The following is a 23,258-nucleotide window of genomic DNA, read 5'->3' as shown; positions in this document are numbered from 1 at the left end:
TGGCCATGAACTCTCACCCTCTGAAAGTAAGCACCAAATTAAACAGTGGCCTTGATCACAGTATTTTATCACAGGGATAGAAAAGTCATTAAGACAGATACATTTAAGTTACACTAAACAGCTTGACCCTTCCTTCCTGTTGTTCTGACAATCTCCGGTTCTCTCCAGTGTTAGGCACCACCTTTTCCTAACCCAGTGGTTCTCAACCTTCCTAAAACTGTGACCCTTAATACTGTTCTTCATGTTGAGATGACCCCCAAAACCATAAAATTATTTTTGTTGCTACTTCATAACTGTAATTTTGCTGCTGCTATGAATTATAATGTAAATATCTGATGTGAGCCCTTTGCAAGGGGTTGCAACTCACAGGTTGAGAACTACTGTCCTAACCCACTATAACCTGACTTATGGGTTATCCGGCCAGTCTGCTGGCAATGGACTCTTCCCTGCATTTTGTGAACCCTGTTCCAATGTTCCTGTTCCCTCTAAGCTTTACCGACCTTCTCATCAGTTACCGAAGCCTTCCTGGCACAAGCATTTGGTCATACTCTGCAGTGTTGAAGGGCCTTCAGCAGGTCTGCAGTATTCTTCCACAGTGTTCTCTTCCCTCCAGTGTTCTGTCCTCTGCCAGGCTCAGCTCACCAGCTTCACCTTCCTCACCAGAGAATCCAGAAGATTCCACATGAGTTCCTTCTTCATGTTTGATGGCCTGCACCCTGTCCTCACAGGGAGATATGATGCTGGAAACCCTTTCATCTGTTTTCTTTTCATCATAGATCATTATCTTCATAAGCCTTATCTTAATAGTTGTAAATATATTTTGTATATATTATATATGATGTATATATAATAATATAATTATAAATATAATCTGATTATATCTGCTTAGACAGAGTAATTAGCCCTTAATAATTCTGCAGCACTAAGGTCTGTCAGATGATTCTGGGCCAGAAGGCTGAAGATTTGATGCTCCAATGTTCGGTAGTATAGGGGCTTTCCAGGTGTTCAGCAGTCTCTATAAATTGGCTAAGTCTTAGAAGCTATGTTTAGTGCTTCCCATAATTTCAGTTAACTCAGTCATTCTGGATTTCTGATGGGGTTGAAGACCTATAGTCTCATAGCCAATCCTGGCTATTTACTTTGAGAGAAAAGATCTGAGTGGAGGGTTTTCATTTGTTTCATCTGCAGAACTTAACCACTGTGTTCTTTATTACAGGCACACAGTGCTTACTGTCTAGCGTATGAGTAGTTGACTGTGCAAATGCAGTCCCTGCATACAAAATATACTCGCATATAATCTGTTCTCATGCTGTCTTCTCTCCTACAGGTTCTAGCAGCCTGGTGAAACTCTGGGATACGGCTCACTCAGATGAAAGACTGATAGAGCTGAAGAATAGCGGCTGTGAACTCCTTACAAGAAAACCTAGAAAAGTACAAACGAAGGCTAGTGAAGTGCAGAGAGAACAGACAGAAATTAAAGACACAAAATCCTGCTCACAGCATAAGAAAGTGGCATGGGGCGAGCCCTGCACTCTGAGGCATGGCGGCTTAGTTGGTTTTTAAATGTTTTATTTCTATTTTATATGTGTGTGTGTCTGCCTACATGTGTGTCCACATGCATGGAACACCCCAGAGGCCAGAAGAGGGCATCAAATTGCTTGGAACTAGAGTTACAGATGATTGTAAGCCTCCCTATAGGTGCTGGCAATCCCACCCAGGTCCTCTCAAGAACAGCTCATGCTTTTAACCACTGAGCCATTTCTCCAGCCCCATGGCATCTTAGCTTTAGAGGAACACTTGAACCATCGTATTGTACTATGATAGGCCATGGGATTCTCTTAACAGTGGGCTCATGGCCTAGTGTTCCGGGAGAAGAACATTTCAGTGCTGTGGAGTGTGGGGTTACTAAGAACGTGTAACTGCCTCATCTGGGTATGAATGTTTAAGTAAATAAATCCATCGTCTTCAAAACTGGAATTCGAGTGGCTCTGCTGTTCATTATTCACTTAGGAATGAGAATCGTGATCATTTTCATATTTTATGATTATCGTTAATGCTGCAAGAAATGCCATTTGGACCTTGTTTTTTGAATTTCTAAATATTTTGGAAACATTCATGTACATTACTTGTTCATAATATAGCAATCTTTTTTAAAGCTTGGATCGATGCATCTTGCTTGTTATTAAAAAAAATAAAATAAAAGCTTAAAATTCATTTATAGCTTTATCCAAAGAACATGAAGGGGTCATTATTTCTCAACTACTTTTAAATGTATACAGTTGTTCTCGTTAATTAATTATTCATTTACTTTGCTTTGGACCCAACAAAGGTCGTCATGAATGACGAGCCTGAGGATGAGCTGGATCCCCATCTGGTTTTTGTTAACACAAATGAAATACAAAGAAAATAGAGGTCACTGGTTCATTTATTCCACGTGTCTCTTTCATGCATGCATAAGTGATTCAGATTTCTATGTTACAGAACTACTCACTGCTACTAAATGATCAGATCATGTATTGTTCACAAAAGACCATCACGCTTCCTAGGAGATAAATAACATTGGGATGTGGTTGAAATGTTAGGAACAAGGAGGGTAAGAAACAGCAGATACTGGATTCCTTCTTCCAGTCTTGCGTCATGGCTACCCTACCGCATGAACATCTGGAGATGCTCCTTTGCGATGCGAATCATTTTGGGGCACATCTGGCACATTTTATGGTGGTGAAATTTTACTTCAAGTCAATTTATTCAACTGTTTGGAAGGGTGATCAATCAAAAGTATTTGTTAGTATAATGAAATCACAATGACCATTTTTTTCCTCAAAATGAGTTGCAATATATTTCAATATTCCAGGTTCCCCTTAAAGCAAGATGAGGAGCAAGAAAATGCTGAGTTTATGTTTCAACAAAAGAAGCCGCAGTTCCAAACAGAAAAGGAGCCATGTGGCGGGAGTGTGGAGTGGGCTCAGCACCCTGACATCAGCACGGTGAACACGGAACTGAAGGCCCTGGAAAGGGCTTTGCGACAGGTAAACAAGTTATGAGTAAAATTTCTTACTTCTGAGAGTTTGATAGGTATTTGTTAGATCACTCCAATTTTGTATATGTTTTCAGATAAATATTTGTGACTCACAGAAAATGGTCAGAAAGAAAAGGCCTTACTTGCCAATTCGGCTCTATGAAAGTGTGACAGCATGCATTACACTAGCTTGAGCCTTGCACCTCACCACTCGACTGTAAAAACTGCAACACCAGGCGTAGCTCTCCTTTGTTGACCTAAATGTTGCCACACCATCCACTCTTGAATTAATTAGAACAGAAATGTTAAATGAAGGCATTAGTAGCTAAGTTTACAAATTATAAATCTTGGCATCTAATGGTGTTCACCGCGTGTTCCTGTCTGGAGGACCAGAGGGTCACTGGAGTTTAGCCAACTGCCACCAAGATGACCATTTAGTGTTTTATGTTAAAACACGTTTGGATCTGTAGTGAATCATGTCGGATCTTTTATAAATAGCAGTATTATCCATGCCTGTCTCTGCGGCTGCTTTTGCATGTTGACAAGTTTGCTTATTCATGCAGCTTCAGTGATTCCTATAGAGTGATCATTCCTGAAAAGATCACATTCCTTTGTTGCCTTGTGATTCCTATAGAGTGATCATTCCTGAAAAGATCACATTCCTTTGTTGCCTTGTTTTAAAGTTCTTTGGTGATGCTTTGGGGATATGGAGGCATACACATGACTGAACTCTTAGTGAAATGATTCCCTAGGGATTTGAGGAAAAAAAAAAAAAACCCAACAACAACAAAAAACCTGACTGCAAGTTTCTCAAGAAAATGCCAGCATCTCATAAGTTGGGCCAAATCATCTTTGCAATAAGATTTAATAGCAATTGCACAAAGCATAAAGGAGCTCTGAGATGCTTGAGGCATTTTCCAATATGTACTCGTATCATGGAAAAGGCAGGGAATTCGAGCCTTGAGTTTATTTGTATAATGTACATACTTGGGAGAGGTCATGGCAATGTTGGATTGAGTAATCTTTGCTCCCAGTGCATAACCAAGGCTGGTCTTGAATTCCTGATCATCCTACCTCCATTTCCCAAGTTTCAGTAATGTTCTTAACTCTGTCTGTTTGAGTCATGACAGTCATGATAAGCTAATTTGAAGAGAAGGCTTTCAGTGTTTTCCTTTAAAATCTGCTATCTACAGACTGATTTTCTAGTTTGGGACAACGATTTGACCTCCTTTTGTGTGTGCAAGTACTTCGACTACTCTGTAAGGAGGAAAAATACAACCAACAGAGTCCCATTTTCCAAGAACATTCCCTCCCTTTAAGAAGACTGCAATTCTATTTTAATGTGCACAGTAACTGAAAGCCATAATATTCTGTGATATAGCAGATATTCTTCCACAGTCACATCCTCAGCCCTGGATCAATATATCTCATTTTATTAACTTCACAGAACTTGTACAGAAATGTCAATGCAGTTTTACACATGTTTTAGATTTTCAATGTATAACATTTTTATTCTTAAAGAATTTCATACATGCATGAACTGCATTTTGGTCAGATTTACCTCCCTCCTAACTTCTCCATTCCATTCAACTTTCATCCATCCTCCCTTCTTAAACTAACTCGACAAGTTCATTTATGCTGCCCATATATATTCATGGATGTGGGGCCATTCCCTGGAGTATGGCTAACCCAAGGGCCACACCCTTTAAGAAAAGTGACTTGACTTCCCCTCCAAAGCCATAAACTCTCAACAACTCCTCAGCTCAGGTTTGTGAGGCTCTGACAGTGCTAGAGTGTTGACTGGCTTGTTATGATACAGGTCTTGGAGTGACACCACAGCTGTAAATGGGAACCCTGCATTTTCTATCTGATAAATCATCGTCATGACTGCAATGGTCCTGTCATATCTAGAAGACACTGCTTTAGGCTGGTCTTCCTGGACCTCTAATTCTTAAAAGCTTTCCAACCACACTTCCATAGTTGTCCCTGAGCCTTGGGGGATGTGGTGTAACATAAATGTCTCATTTGTGCCTGAGGACTCCACTGATACTTATTAACTACACTTAGATGAGTTGTGAGTTTCTGCATTAATAGCCATTGACTGCATAGAGAAACATCTCTAATGAGGTTTGAGACCTGTACTAATCTATGGATATAAGAGATACAATCTTTGAGCCAGTTTGTTACTCTGTCCATTTAGCAGAATAATAATTGTAGGCTCACCCCTTGGATCGATGACGTCCCCAGCCATGAAGCAGTTGGTTAGACCATAACATTCATGCCACTACCACACACATGGACATGGCTTACCACACAAGTCATTATTGTAGCGCACAGGGTTGACAGCTGAGTAACAAGGTGCTGGTAGATCTTTCCCCCAGCTGCCTACATATATACATGAGTTGCCATGTAGGTGCTGGAAGCTAAACCCAAGGCCCTCTGTAAAAGCAGATGCCCTTTACTGCTGAGCCATCTCTCCAGAGCCATCTATTAATTTCTTAATCTTAGCTAGTTTGATGGGGGAAGTTGAAATCTCAAAGTAGCCTTAATTTGCAGTTCACTGAGGACTGACAGTAGTGAATACTTTTCAAGTATTTCTCAGCCATTTGCATTTCTTCTGTGAACTCTCTGTACAGTTCCATAGCCCACCTTTAAACTGGGTGGTTTGTTTTCTCAGTGTTTAGTTTTTTGAGTACTTTGTGCAATGAGTAGTTTTTCTTTACAGTATAGAAGCTTTTCAGTTTCATCAAGTCCCACTTACTCATTGTTGGTCCTATTTTCCAGGCAACCAGAGTCCTATTAAGAAAGTCTTTTCCTGACCCTATATCTTGACATATCCTCCTATATCCTGACATGTCCTCCTATATCCTGACATGTCCTCCTATATCCTGACATGTCCTCCTATATCCTGACATGTCCTCCTATATCCTGACATGTCCTCCTGTATCCTGACATGTCCTCCTGTATCCTGACATGCCCTCCTATATCCTGATAATTCCTTCTATATCCTGATATTCCCTCCTATATCCTGACATGCCCTCCTATATCCTGACAGGTGGCTGTGCATATCTGGCTTATATCTGGGTCTTCTATTCCATTCCACTGATCAATGTGTCTATTCTTGCACCAGCTCCATGCTGTGGCTCTGTACTCAACACTACTGTGTAATATATCTTGAACTCGGGAATGGCAACATCTCCAGCAGGGTTTTTATTGTTCAGGATTGCATTAGCTACCAAAGAGCCTTTGTACTTCCATGTGAATTTTAAAATTATTTTTATGAAAAATTGCATTGGAATTTTGATGGGGTTATATTGAATCAACAGATTGCTTTTGGTAGAAAGACCATGTTGACAGTATTACTTCTACCAATCCACATGCTTGGGAAGTCTCTCCATCTTTTGGTAGCATCTTCAGTTTCTATCTTCAGAATCTTCTTTACTGTGTTTATCCCCTCTGGGGGTTTCCTGGTGCCATTTTAGCATTTCTCATGTATAGAGTCATGTCATCTACAAATAGGGACACACTGGCTTCTTGTTTTATATCTGTATCCCTTTTATTTATTAATCTTAGTGGTGCTCTAATGAAGACTTCAAGCACTATGTTGAATAGAAGTACTTTTTCCACTTTTGATCTCTGTGAAGTTTTAGTTTTCCCCTCCATTTATCACGATGTTGGCTATAGGTGTGTTGTATGATGCTGGCTATAGGTGTGTTGTATGATGCTGGCTATAGGTGTGTTGTATGATGCTGGCTATAGGTGTGTTGTATGATGCTGGCTATAGGTGTGTTGTATGATGTTGGCTATAGGTGTGTTGTATGATGCTGGCTATAGGTGTGTTGTATGATGCTGGCTATAGGTGTGTTGTATGATGTTGGCTATAGGTGTGTTGTATGATGCTGGCTATAGGTGTGTTGTATGATGTTGGCTATAGGTGTGTTGTATGATGCTGGCTATTGGTGTGTTGTATGATGCTGGCTATAGGTGTGTTGTATGATGTTGGCTATAGGTGTGTTGTATGATGCTGGCTATAGGTGTGTTGTATGATGTTGGCTATAGGTGTGTTGTATGATGCTGGCTATAGGTGTGTTGTATGATGCTGGCTATAGGTGTGTTGTATGATGTTGGCTATAGGTGTGTTGTATGATGTTGGCTATAGGTGTGTTGTATGATGCTGGCTATAGGTGTGTTGTATGATGTTGGCTATAGGTGTGTTGTATGATGCTGGCTATAGGTGTGTTGTATGATGTTGGCTATAGGTGTGTTGTATGATGTTGGCTATAGGTGTGTTGTATGATGTTGGCTATAGGTGTGTTGTATGATGCTGGCTATAGGTGTGTTGTATGATGTTGGCTATAGGTGTGTTGTATGATGTTGGCTATAGGTGTGTTGTATGATGTTGGCTATAGGTGTGTTGTATGATGCTGGCTATAGGTGTGTTGTATGATGTTGGCTATAGGTGTGTTGTATGATGCTGGCTATAGGTGTGTTGTATGATGTTGGCTATAGGTGAGTTGTATGATGCTGGCTATAGGTGTGTTGTATGATGCTGGCTATAGGTGTGTTGTATGATGTTGGCTATAGGTGAGTTGTATGTAGCCTTTATTAAGTTGAGGTTTGCTCCCTCCTCCCTTTCATTGATGAATCATTCCTATGTCTCTGGAATAAAGTCAACTTGACTCTAATTAATGATCTTGGGATATACTCTTGAACTCAGGTTCTCAGTATTTTATTGAGTTGCTGCACCTATACTCAGACTTAAAGAGCTCAGCCTGTGAGTTTCTTTTATGGTTGTTGTTATGTCTTTATCTGGTCTCAGTATCAGGATATTACTGGACTCAAAAGAAGAGTGTGGAAGCCTTTCTTTTCTATTTTATGGAATAATTTAAATAGTATTAGCATTAGTTCTTTAAAGTTTGAGTAGAATTCCACAATGAATCTATCTGGTCCTGTGCTTCTTCAAATGTGGGGAGTATAAAGTATTAAAGTCACCCACTGTCACTGTACATTGGGGCTGTACAATTTGTGGATTTAGATCTAGTAGAATGTCTTTCATAAAACTGAAAGTGCCTGTGTTTTGGTATGTGTATGGTTATGGTTGTGATAACATCTTGGTGAATTGTTCCCTTAATGATCATGCAGTGGACATCTTTATCCCTTCTGGCTAGGTTTTCTTTTCTCCAACTAAAACATTTAGTTTTTCTTGAAGAACTGACTGAAAAACAGAACTCTAGAAAAACAAGGCTGAGACAGTATTCTTTGTGTTGCGTAACAAAACTGACCCTTTAGGAGACACAGTCATAATGCCCATGGTGGGTCTAGTTATGGAGATGGGAAGTCCATGCATACAAGTTTCACAACTGAAAGAGAGGGGGAAAAGCCAAAGGAAAAACTCCAAATAAACACTGCGTATACATAATGTCCCTGTCTCTTGTGCATTGCACATCAGAAGGGGAGACGAGCAGCAGCCCAGTCCCCCTCAGTAAACCAAGGGCAAAATTCTTCAGACGACCTTAACACCAGATGTTGGGGCTTAGAAGTCTCTAGTCGCAGGCCACAGTCTTTGAGGTCATTTGTACCTGCACAAGCCATCTCCACTTCCCCTCGTCTTATGGCTACCCTGCTAGGACTAGAGTGAGGGCTTTTGTGTGATCCTGTCGTGTAAATAAACACAATTGGAGGATGGGTGGGACCTCTTGTTTACTGGGAAATCATTTTTCAAGCTTGATCATAAGAAGCTTTGTACAATTTGTATAAACAGTGAAGAGTAATGAGATTACTTGGAATAAATGCAAGTAACTTATTTTGATAGTGGCAGATTCAGTTGCTACAGAAGATGATGTTTTGGGGGTAAGAAGACAAGTCAGGGTTGCTGGAAGGCACAGAATGACCCCCAAGTTTAGTCTCTGCATTTCATTTTCTCATGATTCCCTTGTTCAGCCAAATACCCCCTCTGGCTAGTTTTAGTATTCAGTCTACTTGTTCAGATATTAAAGTAAATATGCCCACTTGTTTCTATTTTCTAGAATATCTTTTATCATCCTTGAGTATTCTTGGAGAAGCCTGTTTTCTAATCCAATCTACTAAGTGTCTATGTCTTTTTATTGGAAAATTGAAACTCCTAATACTTAGAGTTATTTCTGATCTGGAGAAATGGCTCAGCAGTAAAGTGTGAGTACTGCTCTTGCAGAAGACAGAAAATACAAAGCTTCCCGCTTTCATGGGATCAAGGACCTCCTCTCCCACCAGTACCTGACAAGGCCATCATCCACTGTATATATAGTTAGAGCCATGGGTCCCTCCATGCATGTTCCTAGGCTGGCAATTTAGACCCTGGGAGCTCTGGATGGTTGGTATTATCTTTCTTCCTATGGGGCTGTAAGCCCCTTCAGCTACTTCAGTCTTCTCTCTACCTCCTCCATTGGAGACCCCATAGTCAGTTCAATGGTTAGCTGTGAGCATCTGCCTCTGTATATGTCAGATTCTGGCAGAGCCTCTCAGGAGACAGGTATATCAGGCTCCTGTCAGCATGCACTTCCTGGCATCCACAACAGTTTCTGTGCTTGTTGACTGCACATGGGATGGATCCCCAGGTAAGGCAGTCTCCAGACAGCTCCTCCTCCAGTCTCTACTACACACTTTGTCTCTGTATTTGCTCCCTTGAGTATTTTGTTACTCCTAAGAAGGACCAAAGCACCCATACTTTGGTCTTCTTTCTTCTTGAGCTTCGTGTGGTCTGTGAGTTGTATCTCGGGTATTCTGAACTTATCAGTGAGTACATACCATGTGTGTTCTTTTGTGATTGGGTTAACTCACTCAAGATATTTTCTAGTTCCATCCATTTACCTAAGAGTTTTATGAATTCATTATTTTTAATAGCTGTATAGTACTCCATTATATGAATATACCACATTTTCTGTATCCATTTCTCTGTTGAAGGATATCTGGATTCTTTCCAGCTTCTGGCTATTATAAATAAGGCTGCTATGAACATAGTGGAGCATATGTCCTTGTTATATGTTGGAGCATCTTTTGGGTATATGCCCAGGAGTGGCATAACTGGGTCCTCAGGTAGATCTCCCATGCTCATGGATTGGCAGAATTAATATAATAAAAATGGCCATCTTGCTGAAAGCAATCTACAAATTCAATGCAATTCCCATCAAAATTCCAACTCAATTCTTCACAGAGTTAGAAAGAGCAATTCTTAAATTCATTTGGAATAACAAAAAACCCAGGATAGCAAAAACTACTTGCAACAATAAAAGATCTTCTGGGTAATCACCATCCCTGACCTCAAGCTGTACTACAGAGTAGTAGTGGAAAAAAAAATCAAAAACAAAACTTCACGGTATTGGTATAGAGATAGGCAAGAATATCAATGGAATAGAATTGGAGACCCAGAAATAAACCCACACACTTATGGTCACTTGATCTTTGACAAAGGTGCTAAAAACCATTCCATGGAAAAAGGACAGCATTTTCAACAAATGGTGCTGGTTCAACTGGAGGTCAGCATGTAGAAGAATGCAAATTGATCCATTCTTATCCCCTTGTACAAAGCTCAAGTCCAAGTGGATAAAGGACCTTCACATAAAACCAGATACACAGAAACTAATAGAAGAGAAGGTGGAGAAGACCCTTGAATACCTAGGCACAGGAGAAAAGTTCCTGAACAGGACACCAATGGCTTATGCCCTAAGATCAAGAATTGACAAGTGGGACCTCATAAAATTGCAAAGCTTCTGTAAGGCAAAGGACACTGTCAATAGGACAAAACAGCAACCAACAGACTGGTAAAAGATCTTTACTAATCCTACATCCGATACAGGGCTAATATCCAATATATACAAAGAACTCAAGAAATTATACTCCAGACAACCAAATAACCCTATTTAAAAATGGGGTACAGAGCTAAACAAAGAATTCTCAACTGAGGAAACTTGAAAAGCACCTAAAGAAATGTTAAACATTCTTAGCCATCAGAGAAATGCAAATCAAAACAACCCTGAGATCCCACCTCACACCAGTCAGAATGGCTAAGATCAAAACCTCAGGTGATAGAAGATGCTGGCGAGGATGTGGAGAAAGAGAAACACTCCTCCATTGCTGGTGGGATTGCAAGCTGATACAACCATTCTGAAAATCAGTCTAGTGGTTCCTCAGAAGATTGAACATAGTATTACCTGAGGATCCATTGATTTCTTTTAATTTTTTTTTCAGCAATTTTCTTTATTAAGTTAGTTACTGTATCTTGGATTGAGTTCGGCTGTCCCTTCAGGTCTTTGTTCTTTTGGAGTATACCCCTATCCTCTGTGAGTTGTTTATAGTTATAATTCTCTTGAATTCTTTGTCTGGAAGATAGGTTAAGTCATTCTCACTAGAGTTCATTACTGGGGAATTAGTAATTAGAAGGAATGTGTTGAGGTAGATTTTTGTATTCCTTTTATTTCTCTGCTGGGACTTGTACATCTGAAGTAGGTTGTTGGTTAAGTTTCTCGTTTTTTGGCCGGGCGGTATTGGCGCACGCCTTTAATCCCAGCACTTGGGAGGCAGAGGCAGGCGGATTTCTGAGTTCAAGGCCAGCCTGGTCTACAGAGTGAGTTCCAGGACAGCCAGGGCTACACAGTGAAACCCTGTCTTGAAAAACCAAAAAAAAAAAAAAAAAAAAAAAAAAAAAAAAGTTTCTCGTTTTTGTTGTTGAATGAACACCCTTATACTGACAGATCAGGACCGTAGCTTGGACAGGGCTGAGCCACCACAAAACATCTTTCTGTAGGGTTACAATGAAAAAAGAAACCACAATGAGCTCACATACAGGTGTAGGAAGTGCTGCCTGGTGGTCGGCTCTGACTCAAGCCAGTTTAGACACAACAGTTCATATTGACCTTTGATTTGATGGTAAAGCTATCGGTGTAAAGCTTTGTGGAATTTCTTAAGACTAACAAACCTCAGAACATATAGAACATAACAGGACATGTGACTAGCACTGACCTTGCTCTGAGTCAAGTTATTGTGTCATGTTACAGAACATGTTATAGGCATGTTACAGAAACAATATAAAACACCTGGCAAGCATAGAACAAAATGGCTACAGCTATACCTGGGGACAGACCTCAACAAAAAGATGATGACATTTTCTTTTGTGGAACTGGTATTGAGGACTGCAGTTTTCATTCCTAGTTTCCTTTGGGGAATCTACTGCCTCAACAGACACTATTCAAGTGTCAACACACCCCTGGCTGGGCCTCTTGTCCACCGCCTCTGTTATGGCTCACATACCTTGACTCACACAGGTCTTACATACAGGACCACTTTCGTTGGCATAACATCTGTGTGAAATATCAGATTTCATTAGAACACAAAATATAATCAAAATACTGATGCTTAAAGACAGTTCCTTGAGTGCCGTGATGTATAATGCTTTCCAGGCTACACACCCTGGTGTTGGATCGTGGTAGGCACTGTATTATCAACTCCATCTCACAAGTGAAGACAGCAGGGTGTGGAAAGTTGATTGACTCTGGTTCACACCTCTCCTGAGTGACTGAACAAGGGTCCAGACCGGTCCCACTGCTGTGAAAAGCCAGTTTCTTTATCTCATTTTGCTTTGTTTGGATTTTTTGTCTTATTTGTTTTAAACTTGTTTGTTTTGATTTCTATTTTTGTGAAGGGGTGTTTCTTGGGTTTTTGGGGTTTCTTGGGTTTCTTGTTTTGAGTTGTTTTTGTTTGTTTTAAGGAAAGGTAAAAAAGAACATCAAGTTAGGTATGTCGGGAGGTGGGGAGAATCTGGGAGGAGATAAGGGGAAGAAAAACGTAATCAAAATATACTGTACGAAAATGTTTTTTAACTTTAAAAAAAAAAGTTTAAAAAAAATTGAATACCTAGAAACAGGTCACAAAGTAGGAAGATTAAATTTAAATAATTGTCTTGTCTTAGTTTGGCATTTATTGCTATGAAGAGACACCAAGACCAAGGCAACTCTTACAAAGGACAACATTAATTGGAGCTGGCTTACAGTTTCAGAGGTTCAGTCCATCATCATGACGACAGGAAACGTGGCAGCATGCAGGCAGACATGGTGTTGGAGGAGCTGAGAGCTCTACATCTTGAACTCACGGCAGCCAGTGACTGTCTTCCAGGAAGCTAGGAGGAGGGTCTCAAAGCGCACCCCCACAGTGAAACACTTCCTCCAAAAAGGCCACACCTCCTTATAGTACCACTCTCTACTCTCTCAAATCATTTCTAAAAAATATCTAATTTTCAAAACCAAAAAAAAAAAAAAATCTAATTTTCACCTAAAACATCGTGTTAATTTTTATCATCACTGGCATATTCCTATGATCACTCATATATGTATACATAAAACCAGTTTTTCAAAGGATGGGTCTTGAGGTGATCCTGAAAATCCATACCCACAAAATTACACATTTTACACATCCTATCAATTTGTGTATCCAACAAGTTGTGCTTCTGTGCATAGTTAATGTAAGCAGGTTGCATCCATTACCTTAGGTATGGTAGAGCTAAAAGTCCTGCTGTGACAGCTCAGTTAACTCTGCAGTCACGGTGCAAAAGTTTCTATAAACAATATCCAGGTGAGGGGCACAGCCATGTTCTCATGACTCCTGGCAGGAAAATGGGTAAAGGGCAGACGGAATGGTATTAACAACTTTGTTTTTCATTGCTCATTTTACTTTTTTTCATTGCTTATTTTAGTTGCAGGGAGCACAAGACCAACTCGTACAGACAGTACAGAGTTCTAAGAAGATTCGAGCCATCTTGCAAAGGTATAAAATAGAGCAGCCACAAAGTACCATGAGTTTTGAAAAAAAAAAAGAATAGTGTATCACAGAAATTCTATCAATTATAATAATGAATACCCCTCCATGAAGCCAGGAAACTCTCTCAGCAATATAGTAGTTGAAATGCATTGTTTAAGTCTTAGATGTAGTTCAGCTGAGACAGGGCACGATCTGTGTGTGCAAGGTAAAGGGTTTGATCCTCGTTCTTGCCCAAAAAAGTAAATGTCTGACCCTTATACTGCTGCGTACATGGTCCATTAAACACATTGAAGCTTTCCAAACCACCTGTTTTCAATTGTTAAACATGAAATTACTCTTTCAAATGTTAGTTCAAAAACTGTGGTAACGTTTTTCAAAAGTATATAGTGAATCATTATCAAATACATTTTAGGCTTGAAGTTCGATTTTCCAAATTAAAACTTACACTGAAAGAGCAATCAGCAAAGATTGAACAAATTCAGAATCATCTGCTGCACGAAGGTTTGGTGAGTCTTAACTTCTTTGTCATACTGAAAATCCTTTCTCCCTTTTGTGGGATGATATAGGAATATTTTAGGATAAGGGAAAAGTGCCCGTTAATAAAAATATTTGCCTTTGCCATGTCTGGGCATGGTGGCACACACCTTTAATCCCAGCATTCAGGAGATTGAGCCAGATGTATGTCTGATCTTCAGACCAGCCAGGGCTGCATCATAGAGACAGTGTTGCATACATGGTATGAGTGTGTGTGTGTGTGTGTGTGTGTGTGTGTGTGTGTGTGTGTGTGTGTGTGTGTGAGAGAGAGAGAGAGAGAGAGAGAGAAAGAGAGAGAGAGACTGTGTGTGTGTGCACGTGAGAGTGAGTACTTGTGTGAGAGAGTGAGTGTATGTGTTGTTGTTGTTGTTACTGCTGCTGCTGTTCATAATGCTCCAATCGTAAATATCGTCTTGGTTTTATAGAAGTTCATTGAAATGATAATATTAGGGACTTTGGTAGCAAAATTTAACTAAATAAGAAGCTACAGTGATGGCTCAGGGGTTGAGAGCATCCATTGTTCTTGTAGAGGACCAGAATTTGGTTCCCAGCATCCATATCAGGTAGCTCACAACTACAAATCCAGTTCCAGAGGATTTGATGGCATCTTCTGATTTGTATACTGTACACATATGGCATATATACACATACGCATAAATGAAAAGAAAAACAATTTTTAATTAAGAATTTACTGGGCATGGTGGTGAATACCTTTAATCCAGGTACTCAGGAAACAGAGGCAGATGGATCTCTGAGTTCAAAGACAGCCTGGTCTACATAGCAAGTTCCAGGACAGCCAGGACTACACAGAAAAATCTTGTCTTGGAAAAAAATTTTTTACTAAACAAGATTCTTATAAAATGAATGTTTTATAATGTTATAATTAATAATATATCTTTGATATATAATTTTTTGTAAGACAACATTTTGTTTCCCTACTAGTTAATTAGTAGACATATGGATTAATTGTTACTGTGTAGGGTTGCTGCATACACAGCGTGCAGCTGTCTGTGTCACTGGGAAAGTCTTACTGTTCAACGAACATTCTACAGTTATTTGGTCTTGAGTTCTAAATCTGTTCCCATAAACCTTCAGCAAAGTTTTGAGAGTGGATGACTTGTTACTTCCATTTCTAATTAAGAATAGATACTTGGGGCTAGAAAGAGGACTCAGAGAACACCTGCTGCTACTGCAGAGAACCCAAGTTCAGTTCCCAGCACCCACATATGGCTTGTAGCCATCCATAACTCCAGTTCCTCTTCTGGCCTCTACAGACACCAGGCATCCACATGGTGCACAGACACATGCAGACAAAACACTCATACACATCAAATAAACAAATCTTAAAAAAATGTTTTTAAAGAATGAATATCTTATTATTATTTAAACACTTCCACCAAGGAACATTTTTCTCTGTGTAATTTCCATAAAGAAAGGTGATGCCATTGGATGTATACAGAAAAATGTTTCATTTAATGGGGCCTTATGGAGCTGGAGATGCAGAAACTGTTTCGCCATTCAATGTGTCCACCAGTTTTCCAAGAACTCAGCCTTTGCCTCAGCATGGCTGTGCTGGAGAGCTGTTGTCCAATGGCCACCCTCCCCCACCCCACCCCCAGTGCCAGACTGGCTTCTCTGAAAGGCTCAATCAGAGAGACACAAGAGAAACTGTGCAGCTGCTACAGGAGGTGGATCACAGGCACAGGAGCTCAACTCAGACAAGCAGGAAGAGAAAGTAAAACATCGGTAGTGGGTGGGGGTCAAAAGAGGCTTCAAAGCAGAGCCCACTTCCAAACCCACAAAGAGAAGCTCCTGTCCTGCTAAGAGACAACAATGCACACTCTACTCTCAGAGAAAATGGACAGCTCAGGATTCCATCTGATGATGGATAGTGAAATCTCTGTTACTCCTCACCAGACAGATCTGAATTCTCCTGATTCTCACTTTTCCAGACATCATTATCACAAGACTATGGTGTGAACACCCACCTGGAGCCATAACATGGCTGCCCTTGTAACCCGAAGCAGGGCTCAAGCTGCCTCTGGAAAAGTATGAACATCTTTAGAATTTGCTCACGAGCCCCAAAACATGATAAGGACTCCAAAGTGTCCTTGTTGCCCTATATTTATTGAATTTGTAAGATTTTTAAAAATCAGATTTTAAGAGGTTGAAGAGATGGTTCAGGATGTATTGCTTGGACAGCCAACCTGGGTTCTAGTCCCATATGGCTTACAACCATCTGTAACTCCAGCTCCAGGGGAATTGATGCCCCCTTCTGGCCTCCATAGGCACCAGGTACACATAAATACATTTAGGCATATACATACACATACATGCAGACATGCACATAAAATAAATTCTTTTTTAAATCACATTTTTTTAAGTTACTAGAAGGTGCTGAGTGATAAAAATAGATTTTTTAGAGGGACTGTGTATTAAGGAGTATAGGAGCCCACTGGAAGGGCCTAATTAGGATGGTAGGGAATCCAAAAGAATCAGGCAGATGTTATGCTTTGTGGTGTCAGCACAAGGACATTCTTTAAAGAAAGATAGTAAATAGAGAAGAAATTTTCAAATTCCTGGGAGAATTCTTACCGAGAATGAATATTTTTCTCATCCTAAAGTCAGGTGAGGATGAAAAAGACTCATATTAACAAGTTATAGAAATGTAAACTCTATAAAAATTAAAGATGTGGGAAGCCAGAGACATGGCTCAGCAGGTGAGAGCACTGGCTGCTCTTCCGGAGGACCAGAGTTCAGTTCCCAGCACCCCACAACCATCTATAACTACAACTCTGGTAGACCTCGTTCTCTTTTAGCCTCTGCAGGCACCTGTATATACACACATAAACACATGTGGAGGGGAGATAAAAAATAATAAGTTTCTTCAAAAATTAGTGATAAATATATGAACAAACAGGAGCTAGCTTTAGGGAACTATTTTTTAATTTGATCCTAAGTGGAACGTTACAAACTCGGGCAAATGCATGTTACTCATACACATACAAGAAGTGATTTGATAAAAGAAGAATAAGTCTTGATACTTTTAACTGTTTTTATAATATTTTAAAGCTTGGAGATGAAACAAAGAAACTCCTCCTTCAAACACAGTCTCTAGAGTGTACTTTGGAAAAGCAGATGAATAAAAATGAGGAATTGATGACAGAGCTGATGAGGTAAGATTTTAACATGCCAACGCCTTTCAACCATTAGTTAGCTTCATTGACATTTTTGTTATTTCATATTTTTGAGAATTTTATGAGTACAATATTTACTTTATCCTCTTCCCTCTAACTCCTCCCATATCCCCAGCTTCCTCTCAAATTCATAGCTTCTTTTTCTTTGTTTTGTTACATATAATGTGTATATGAATTTATAAATACAGTCTACTGAGTTCACTTAATACTGCTCCTATGCATGTGTTTTAGGGATGACCACTTGGTATTGTATACATTTATTGTAATTTCTTTAGTTTATGTGTTTGAGTGTTGTGCCTGCATACATATCTGCACACCACACACATGCCGGGTGCCCACTGGAAGATGATGTTGAATCCCCTGGAACTGGAGTTGCTGGTGGTTTATGAACTGTCAAGTGGGTGCTAGGAATCTAACTCAGGTCCTCTGCAAGGGCAGGGAGAGTGCCTAATCCTGTTATTTCTTAAGCCATCTGTGTCTGGCTGGCTCTTCGGATTCGATTCAACAAGCAGCTTATGGATTCTTCCTCAAGGTTGCTCCTGGGGGAGCGACAGCTCTAAAAGACAGAGTAAGTGGGGGAATCTTGCCAAGATAGGTCTGTGACAACCAGCAATGAAGGCCGGTTTAAAGAGCCTCGAAGCTGAAGTGTGCCTTCTAATCTGACCTTAGTAGGGGTAGCATAGTCTTCCATCTGTGGGAAACATAACACAGTCAAACAGACAAAGTACATAAAAAAACACAGCAAGCAAAGGGAAGCTGAAAACCAGGGGTACCTAAATGTGCATCTGATTGAGTGGCGTCAAAGACAAAGTTTGAAGAGATGGCAAAGGCCCCTGTGGATTAACAAATGGAATATTTGTCCAAGAGTGTGCTACACTTGTAAAGAGACATGCAGATGTGTCCAGTCTCATGGTTTTCAATAACCCAAGAAACCATAGTGCTAACCTGAAGGGTAGATGATAGCAAACCTCAGAGTCCTCCTGAGTGTCCCATCTCACAACCATGGGATACATTTTCTAGAAGCTCATACCCCATTCCCAAAGATAAATAACATCTTAGGCAAAAAAAAAAAAAAAAAAAAAAAAATCAAATCTTAATAAATACAGGAAAATAAAAATGATTTCTTGATTCTTTTTGGGTCATAATGGAATGAAACTTGAAATCAATACGAAGAAAAATTACAAATTCTTGCTAAATCGCGGTACTGAGCAGAACAGTACTGAATGGGCCCAGTTAGTGGTAAACATTTGCTCTATCATCACGCTAAACTCCTGTCCCCTCTGAGGGCTTTTCCACTCAGTTCCCCTTCCTCTTGCGCACCAGAGTAAACAGGAACTGAAGTGTATATTTGGGTCTCATATACTCATATAGAAGTATGTTTTTCTGCTTCACCCTGGTAACTCACCTCTGAGTATAGCTAATCTTTAATCATTTGTCAGTGTTCACTCCAAAATGGATAATTATTTTAAAATACTCTAAATGTGGTTCTCACATGTGTTCCTTATGTGATATAAATGTCATATAATTTTTCTTCATATTATTTACTTAATATTATAATTTTATCCAAGAGCCGTAGTCTATTTAACAAAAACCCCAACATCAGTCATGGGAAGGCCCTTTCTGAGTTGTTGCTCAGAGTTATCCTAGAGATTCTCAAAACATTATTAGCCATCAATATAGCCCTTGGTTGTCGCCCAGAGACTGAATGGATGTTCCTATTGTTGAGAAGACCAAATACTTCAGACACAGGGTCCAGTGTCCCCTGAGCTGGAATTAACCTGAACGCCTCCCTGCTAGCTTTTATGGTACCAGAAGGTGCTATTGCAAGATTTCAAGACATGTAAACTAGTCCTACCCAACTGTGATGCCTATGACCCACAACAACAAACCAGCATGACACAGTATCCATAATGGTGCAATGCTGCTGGGCGGACTTTGGAGATAACCAACAGTTGTCATAAGGCCCATTCAACAAAAGGGAAATCATGCAATCACATGGGAAACCTGGGCAATCACACAGGACTGGTAAAGTCATGGGTCTTGGAGGAACACCACTATCCTCCACTTTACTAAACCAGTTTAATGTCTAACTACATTCTAAATATTTCTCGTTATACCTGCAAATAAGTGTAGCTCTCACACCTCTTCAGAGACAATCACAAAAAACCCACAAGTGATCAAAATGCAAAAACTAGTAATCATGTGGTTCCGGCCCCAACTGGCCCAGTTTGTTAGCACAGTCCCTGCCCCTGAGGCTCAGAGATCAGGGTGGAAGACTGTAAAAGACAGCTGAGCATGAAAGATTGTGTCTACTAGAAATGAAGTCTTATCAACATGGCTGCCTAAACAAGGAAAACACCAAAAGACACGCTGATATGAAAGGAGGGAGTCTCATAGGGCACTTCACTCCAGACAAAGAGCACAGGCAACAGAGAAATTCTGAGAATGGAATAGTCTTCCCGAGGAAAGAGCCCTTCGACAGGGTACCCAATACCAAGTGGTCAGCCTTGAAATCATATACATAAAAGTACCATGATCTGGACTGAGCAGGTTGTATTTATGAATTTAGAAATATGTATCTATGGTGGTGGTAGTGTACTCACTTAATCTCAGCACTTTGGAGTCAGAGGCAGGTGGATTTCTGTGAGTTCAGGGCCAACCTGGTCTACAGAGCTAGCTCTAGGACAGCCACAGCTACACAAGAAACCCTGTCTCAAAACAACAACAAAACTATTTGTTTCATAGCAACAATTTAAACAATAGAGGCCATAATTTGAGAAAGAGGGGTTCATAGGGAGGATTGAAGTGAGGAAAGGAAAGGAGGAAAATTGTGTATTGTATTTTAATTTCAAAAAATATAAAAATTAAGATTGTAATTTCAGGCTGGAGAGATGGATCAGCAGTTAAAAATAGTAGCTGTTCTTTCAGAAGACCCAGGTTCAATTCCCAGCACCTACATGGCAGCTCACAGCATTTGTAACTCCAGTCCTGGAGATTTGACACCTTCCTTTGGCCTATGTGAACATGACAATGCATGCAGTACACATACATACATGCAGACAAGATTCACATACACAGTTTTATGTAAAGATTATGATTTCAGTAGAACACTCGCAATTCATTTTAGGTTGAGACGAACGAGATGCTCACAGCTTACAATTTTGTTCCTTTTGTATGATATTGCATATTATCTACTTAAATTATTAAATATTGATTCTGAAAACATTCATTGGTCAATTCTGTACATTTTTACAGATTTAAGAAACTCTTTGAAGAGACAAAAAAGAAGTTACAAAAACATGAAGGCGGAGAGATTGGTGGTCCTGGAGATTTAAAAACCAGCCAATTTGATATGCATATTCCAATTAATATGCTAAGGCATGAGGTAATTTCAGTAATCTATAGGTTCAATATTTCTTACTTTGGGGAAATATAGCTATATATTCATTGGCCAACAAAGCAAGGATTTAAAAAAGCAACTTCACTGACTTGATATCAATGAAAATGTGTGTTTTTTTCTATTAAAGATGCATTATACTGATTCTCTTATTTTTTAGATTGATTTTTTTAAGTGTGTGAGTGGTTTGCCTGCATGTCTGTGCACATGCCTAGTGTCCTCAGAGGCCAGAAAAGGGCGTGGGTTCCCCTGGACCTGGAGTTACAGATGGTTATGATCCACCATGTGGATGCTTGGTACCAAAATCGAGTCCTCTGGAAGAGCAGTGAGGGCTTTGAGTCATTGGGCCATTGCTTCAGCTCCTCTTAGTGCTGGCAGATGACTTAACAGCAGTGTACCTCACTGTTACAATATCAAAATCACACCGACCATGTCAGTTCTATTTGCTACCAGTACCATCAAGACGTAGGCGACAGACCGTGAAAGCCAGTCAGTTGAAGTTTACGGTAAAATTCGGTAACTTTGAGTATATTCACAAATATTCAAATATCATCTCAATTTAGTTTAGTATTTTTACATTCCAAATATGTCCTAAATGACTTAGTGATTGCTCTTTCATGCTGAGACTTACTTAACTGCTGTCAAGATGTTTGTCTGAACAGTTTGTATGAAGAGACTCACATAGTCTGCACTCGAGCTGCCTTTGTGTCTGCTCCTGGTCCTGGGCACGCTCCTTTCCTTGTTCAGCTTAAAGTTCTAATACCTGTAAGTACTTCATCTCCTGCTGACTAGGGTCCTGGTATATGGATATTCTACATTCACCAATTGATAGACCTCTGGCTTGTCCCCACTTTGAACTTTGATTAACAGATGCTGCTCTGACAGTGCAGGCCAGAGTTCTGCACAAAACAGGCTTCCTTTCCCTCTGCCTGGCTTCTGGCCAGTGGCACTGCTGAGTCATGTGATAACCACGTACTTGCTGTCTGAGGACCCCCAGCTTAACTTCTCCACTTCCTGGCCAACACGTGCTCTGTCTTTTTATATTGTGTCTGTTTTGAGACAGGGTCTCACTGTGTAGCCCTGGCTGTCCTTGGAGTTGCAGAAATCCACCAGCCTGTGCCTCTGGAGGGCTGGGGTTAAAGGTGTGAGCCCCCACATCTGGCTTTTTCTTCCAAATTTTAACTAAACCAAGTTTCCATGAGGCAGTGGGTAGGTATGGGAGTTTCCATTTGTGTTGCCCTAACGGAGCACGAGTCTCCTCAGCCTATTTACCATTAGTGTAAGAAACACTAACACTTCAGAGAAAGGTCTATGTAGATTGTTTCTACAGTTTTAAATTGGATTAGTTTTTCACTGGCATTTGTAAAGGCCCTCTTTATATCTTGAATATGAATTCTTTATCAGATACACAGACTTTGAGGTAATTTCTTCTTCTAACCAGCTTACCTTTGCACTCCATAATGGTGTCTCTGCGGTGCACTGGCACTTTATATTCATGGTGTCAACTCAGCTGTCTGTGCTTCAATGTCCTAACACAAAGTTTTGCCTGATCCAGTCATGATGGTGTATGCCCACGTCTTTTTCTCAGAATCTGCATGTCTCATTTCATACCTTAATATTGTATTTTGAGTGAATTTTATTTGTGGTGTTTGGTGGTCAGTCACACTCACATGTGAATAATTTTTTTCACATGTGAATAATTCGTTGCCCCAGAATTATTTCTTGTTGAATTCAAGTCTTAAGGATGATTTTTGCAGAATTTGTTGAGATTCAGCTGATTATAAACATAGGAGTTTGCTTTGGGAGGTTCTATAAGCCAGGACCAGTTAAATTTATTTCTTAAGTGAGAAGTCTTTCCCAATAGTATGTGGCTTATTGCCAGTTGTTTACTGTGACAAGTTGCTATAGCGAAAGTGTTAACTTCATTCTGGTGTAGACTTTCTCTTTCTCAAAGAAACATTAGAAAGAACAGCAAGCAGACTCTCAAACTGGATTCCTGTTGCCCTCCTGCTGAAAAGACAGAAAAGGAAAAATAAAAAGGCATTTTTTTCCCATGAGGGAATAACAATTTGAATGGGAATGTAAAAACCCCAAGACCTTCGGTGACAATAGGAGGCCCACAGAGAGAGGTTGGGAGTGCACCAGCTATAAGCCCTCAGGCCTCTGGGTGCCATGCAAGTGACTATGTTACAGCTAGAAGGCTCTTAGAGGGCATGGGTACCAGCCAGGAACACACTGGCAGAGCAAGCTTGCAGTTCACTGACCAGAGTAGCAGCAGCACATCTGGAAGGCTTCAGGCAAGAGAGCCCTGTACAGGGAGTTGGAG

At 40.2% G+C, this 23,258-nt stretch overlaps 1 protein-coding gene across 2 annotated transcripts in view; it reads left to right on the top strand.

Annotated features, from left to right (window-relative positions):
• Nucleotides 1–23,258, top strand: part of LOC117712380 (uncharacterized) — a 111,583-nt gene that overhangs the window by 82,892 nt on the left and 5,433 nt on the right. For both annotated transcript variants that reach the window (XM_076938186.1, XM_076938185.1), the window contains exons 26-31: nucleotides 1,328–1,538; nucleotides 2,855–3,029; nucleotides 13,740–13,810; nucleotides 14,217–14,310; nucleotides 17,411–17,514; nucleotides 20,791–20,920. In XM_076938186.1, coding sequence (XP_076794301.1) covers nucleotides 1,328–1,538; nucleotides 2,855–3,029; nucleotides 13,740–13,810; nucleotides 14,217–14,310; nucleotides 17,411–17,514; nucleotides 20,791–20,920 — 785 coding nt within the window. The remainder of the gene's footprint in view (nucleotides 1–1,327; nucleotides 1,539–2,854; nucleotides 3,030–13,739; nucleotides 13,811–14,216; nucleotides 14,311–17,410; nucleotides 17,515–20,790; nucleotides 20,921–23,258) is intronic.

The sequence above is a fragment of the Arvicanthis niloticus genome, chromosome 7 (genome assembly GCF_011762505.2).
Source record: "Arvicanthis niloticus isolate mArvNil1 chromosome 7, mArvNil1.pat.X, whole genome shotgun sequence".
NCBI lineage: Eukaryota > Metazoa > Chordata > Mammalia > Rodentia > Muridae > Arvicanthis > Arvicanthis niloticus.
Note: the sequence above shows the minus strand (reverse complement) of the source record. Positions and strands in the feature narration are given on the sequence as shown.